At 41.8% G+C, this 3704-nt stretch overlaps 1 protein-coding gene across 2 annotated transcripts; it reads left to right on the top strand.

Annotated features, from left to right (window-relative positions):
• The first annotated feature begins 6 nt into the window (after positions 1-6).
• LOC109797395 (uncharacterized) lies at positions 7-2110 on the top strand. 2 transcript variants are annotated; one of them, XR_014430720.1, is made up of 3 exons: positions 7-1093; positions 1365-1451; positions 1731-2110. XR_014430720.1 is itself a non-coding variant. In XM_020357422.3 (2 exons), exons 1-2 carry the CDS (start codon positions 33-35, stop codon positions 1330-1332), a joined length of 1095 nt encoding a protein of 364 aa, XP_020213011.3. In that variant the 5' UTR covers positions 7-32; the 3' UTR covers positions 1333-1446. The 2 variants fall into 2 exon arrangements, 1 of the variants encoding a protein (XP_020213011.3); XM_020357422.3 differs by lacking the exon at positions 1731-2110 and having other exon boundaries at positions 1299-1446.
• Positions 2111-3704: the final 1594 nt, after the last annotated feature.

Here is a 3704-nt window from a genome sequence, read left to right on the forward strand (position 1 = left end):
GGATAGTAAGATAGTTGTTGCACAGTTGCAGAATGAGTTGTGTATACGTAGGGTTGGATGGCATGTCACTGAGCAAAGGAAACAAAAAACTGCGCGTGGATCTTTCTCTCTCCTCATTTCCAGCCTCTTATTACTCCACAACCTTACCTTTTCCATTCGTAATACTAACCTCCCTCAAATCTCAAATACCATTTCAGGATTCTCTCTCTCTCTCTCTCCAGACATTTTCATTGTCCTCCACAACATCTCTTATCTCATTCATTCTCTTATCTCCATCTAAACACATTCTCAATGTTGATCACCTTTCATCTTCTCAAACCCATGTACAATTGATCGTCTTCTTCTCCTTCGATAAAACCATGGAGGAATCCTCACCCCAACCTCAACCCAAACTGCTGCTACAGAAACCCCCCGCCCACCAACAAACCACCGCCAACCTCCCGCCGCCGCCGGCCAGAATAAAGCCAGCCCCTCCGCAGGCCTTCCGCCCGAAGCCCAAGCCCAAGCGGCGGAGCGGCTGCCGCATATGCTGCTGCAGCACCTGCATCGGCCTCCTCATCCTCATCCTGGTCCTGGTCATCGCCGCCGGCATCTTCTACCTCATCTACGACCCCGCCCTCCCCCACTTCCGCCTCTCCTCCTTCCGCGTCCCCACCTTCAACATCTCCGACGCCATCGACGGCCCCTACCTCAACGCCAACACCATCTCCCGCGTCGAGGTCAAGAACCGCAGCGGCAAGATGACGTGGCGCTTCGCCCCCTCCAGGGTGGCCATCTCCGCCGACGACGGGGACGTCAATCTGGGCTCCACCAACCTGGCGGGGTTCTCCGTGAGGGAGAGGGCCGTGGCGGGGCTGAAGGCGGAGACGAAGGTGAGCAACCAGGCGCTGAGTGAGAGGCAGAGGAGGAGACTCAAGGGCGCTGTCGTCGGGAAAGCCTTGGCACCCTCTTTGGAGTTTCGAACCAAAACCGGTGTGACCTTGCAGGGTTGGAACTCACCCTACCTCGCCATCACTGTCGTCTGCGGAGGTGTCACCATGCGGGAACTCGAAAAAGGAGGCCCTCCTCGTTGCACCATCACTTTCCTCAAATGGTATATATATATATATATATATATATCCTAACACTACTCACTTCTATTAATATGCTACCTTATCAGATTAATGTCACCAGCTGCATGTCATGGATTTTTATATTTTATTGCTTTTCATTGCTTTTGATTTAATATTGTGTGTTATATATCACTACTGGGGTTGGATGACATATCATCATGCGTGTATGTTTGTTTCTGTTTCTAGGAAGGGGAGTGAGGGTGGGGATATTGGTTACTAATCTCACTATTTCCTGGGATGGACCACACGCAGGTTCAAAATACGATGACTTGGGGATCGATGTCGTGTCAAATGTGTTCTATACATATTGCGGATTGATGTTCAGCGCGCCATTTAGAGGTGAAGATTTTGTGCGCTTCTATCTAAATTCTAAATTATTTTTTACATTCTTCTTTTTCCTTTTTACCAAAGTAAAGGAAGAATAAAATGTAAAAAGGAAATATTGTAATATTATTCTTTGCTTACAAAAAAGAAAAGGGTCCCTCTCTCTCGTCTACAGCATGCAGTTCAATAACTTTCCAAATACGATGTGGATTCGATTCGATGCACACAAGTCCAATTAATACATGAGGTTGTATTTACCAAAATATTTATTGTTTTTTATGTGGTTGTTGATAGGAATCCTAGCAAACTCAAGCACTCCAGAAAATGTTCTGTCTGCTCTTTTCAATAAGAAAATCACAATGTGATGGGGCACCCAGCAGGACTCGTGGAGGAACTCAGTGTTTTTTTTTCCCTTACAAGCAGTTAACCATGGAGTAAGTAAAAAAACATAGGTCAGCCTATGGAAAATATTTAATAAGTTAGGGTAGGTTTTTAAGGTGTAACATATCATTCTCATTGCTAATCACTAGTTATATGGTAGAAAGAGAACTTAAGGGCCAAGGCTGTCTTATGAAAGCGGTTAGGAAGAGAGGGATGTTAGGTCTGCCACCTTCTCCATCTCTAATTATCTTAGTGTAAAGTAACAATTAATGTATTTTGGGTTTTCCTTCTCATCGAGAGCATTGCATTCTTCGGCCACGCGCGCGCTGCATCATATACACACAATATTTCCTATATATTCAAATATTTACTTTGTCAATTATTTTATATTAGCTTACAATAAATAATTTTGGAATCAAACCAGGAAACTAGACTAGACGGATGCTGCGTCCAGCTTTAACTGCAGCAATTAATACTTTTTTTTTTAAATAATTAAAAAATCCTTATTTCTATTTCCTTTCAAGTTTCACCTTTAGGATAAACCTTCAATGCAAGGGTGAAAAAAATAAATTTATTCGTAAAACTTAGATGGCGTTTCCACAATGTTTTAACATTCTCCGAGAAAAAGCTTTTTATGATAATTGATAATAAAGTTAATAACCGTTCTCATGGTAATTAACATTAAACATCGTGTGTTTAAGAAAGTTAAATAATAGTGAAGCATATTTTATAAAAAAAAATTTGACAATCTTACTCCTCAAAATCAGACTCCTAGGAAAATAGTTTAATTATGAATAGAAAATTATCTACTCCAGATGTTAAAATAATAGTCGTCGTAACTTGTAAACGATCGAACAAAAGATTTAACCTAATGTTTATAAGATCGATTCTCATAATGTTTAGATAATAGTAGTTTTAAGGATACACTAGTGCAAAAGAGGCTTTTTACGTCTGTATTTTTACGTCAGATTACAACATATCCGACGTAAAAACGACGCGGTGGCATTTTTGAAAATAACGCAAATTTTTTTACGTCGGACAACAAAGGGACCGACGTAAATTAAACAATCTACGTCGAACCTCAGCTACAACCGATGTAGATTGTTGAATTTACGTCGGTCCCTTTGTTGTCCGACGTAAATGAAGTTGAATTTTTGAATTTAAGTTGCGTAGCGCCTCTCTTTCTTCACCAGATTTCCTTCCCGCTCTCCCTGTTTCGCAGCCAACACGTAACGCCTCTCCATTCTTCACCAGATTTTGTTCAGATTTCGCAGCCAACACGTAACGCCATTGTTTGGGAGCATTCAGATTTCGTTCTCGTTCTTCGCTCATTTCCTACGTTCGAAGGTTCCTTTCTTATCTTCTTCCCTCCTTTCTTTATTCCGTTCGAACGTATCGTAATGTTTATCTGGCTGCAGACAGGAGCAGAAATTTGTACAAGGCCTTCTGGGTTTGGAGACGCAGTCCTGGGTTTATCAAGCAGAACGGTTCGTTCTCCAAGCAGAACGGACGTTCTCCAAGCAGAACGGGCCGTTCTCCAAGCAGAACGGGCCGTTCTGTTCTGCTGCACTTGTTTTCTTTTTTTTTTTTAAATTTTGTATGACTTTTTACGTCGGACCTTGGCATGTTCGACGTAAATTTACGTCGGTTTTCGCGTCACAACGTAAAATTTACGTCTCCCGCTTTTACGTCGGACGTTTCTCTGACGTAAAAACCCCTAAATAACCGACGTAAAATGCTTATTTTGTACTAGTGATAGAAACATATAATTCAAACATGATGCTTTTAGGATCGATGCAATTATAAGTTAGAGGACAGATTTATCAATCGAAGCATTCAAAAGTGAGCTATATTTCCTTTGTGTGGAATTGGTATGAGATTATTTTC

Source organism: Cajanus cajan, chromosome 11, assembly GCF_000230855.2.
Source record: "Cajanus cajan strain Asha chromosome 11, NIPB_CcT2T_4, whole genome shotgun sequence".
Taxonomy (NCBI): Eukaryota; Viridiplantae; Streptophyta; class Magnoliopsida; order Fabales; family Fabaceae; genus Cajanus; species Cajanus cajan.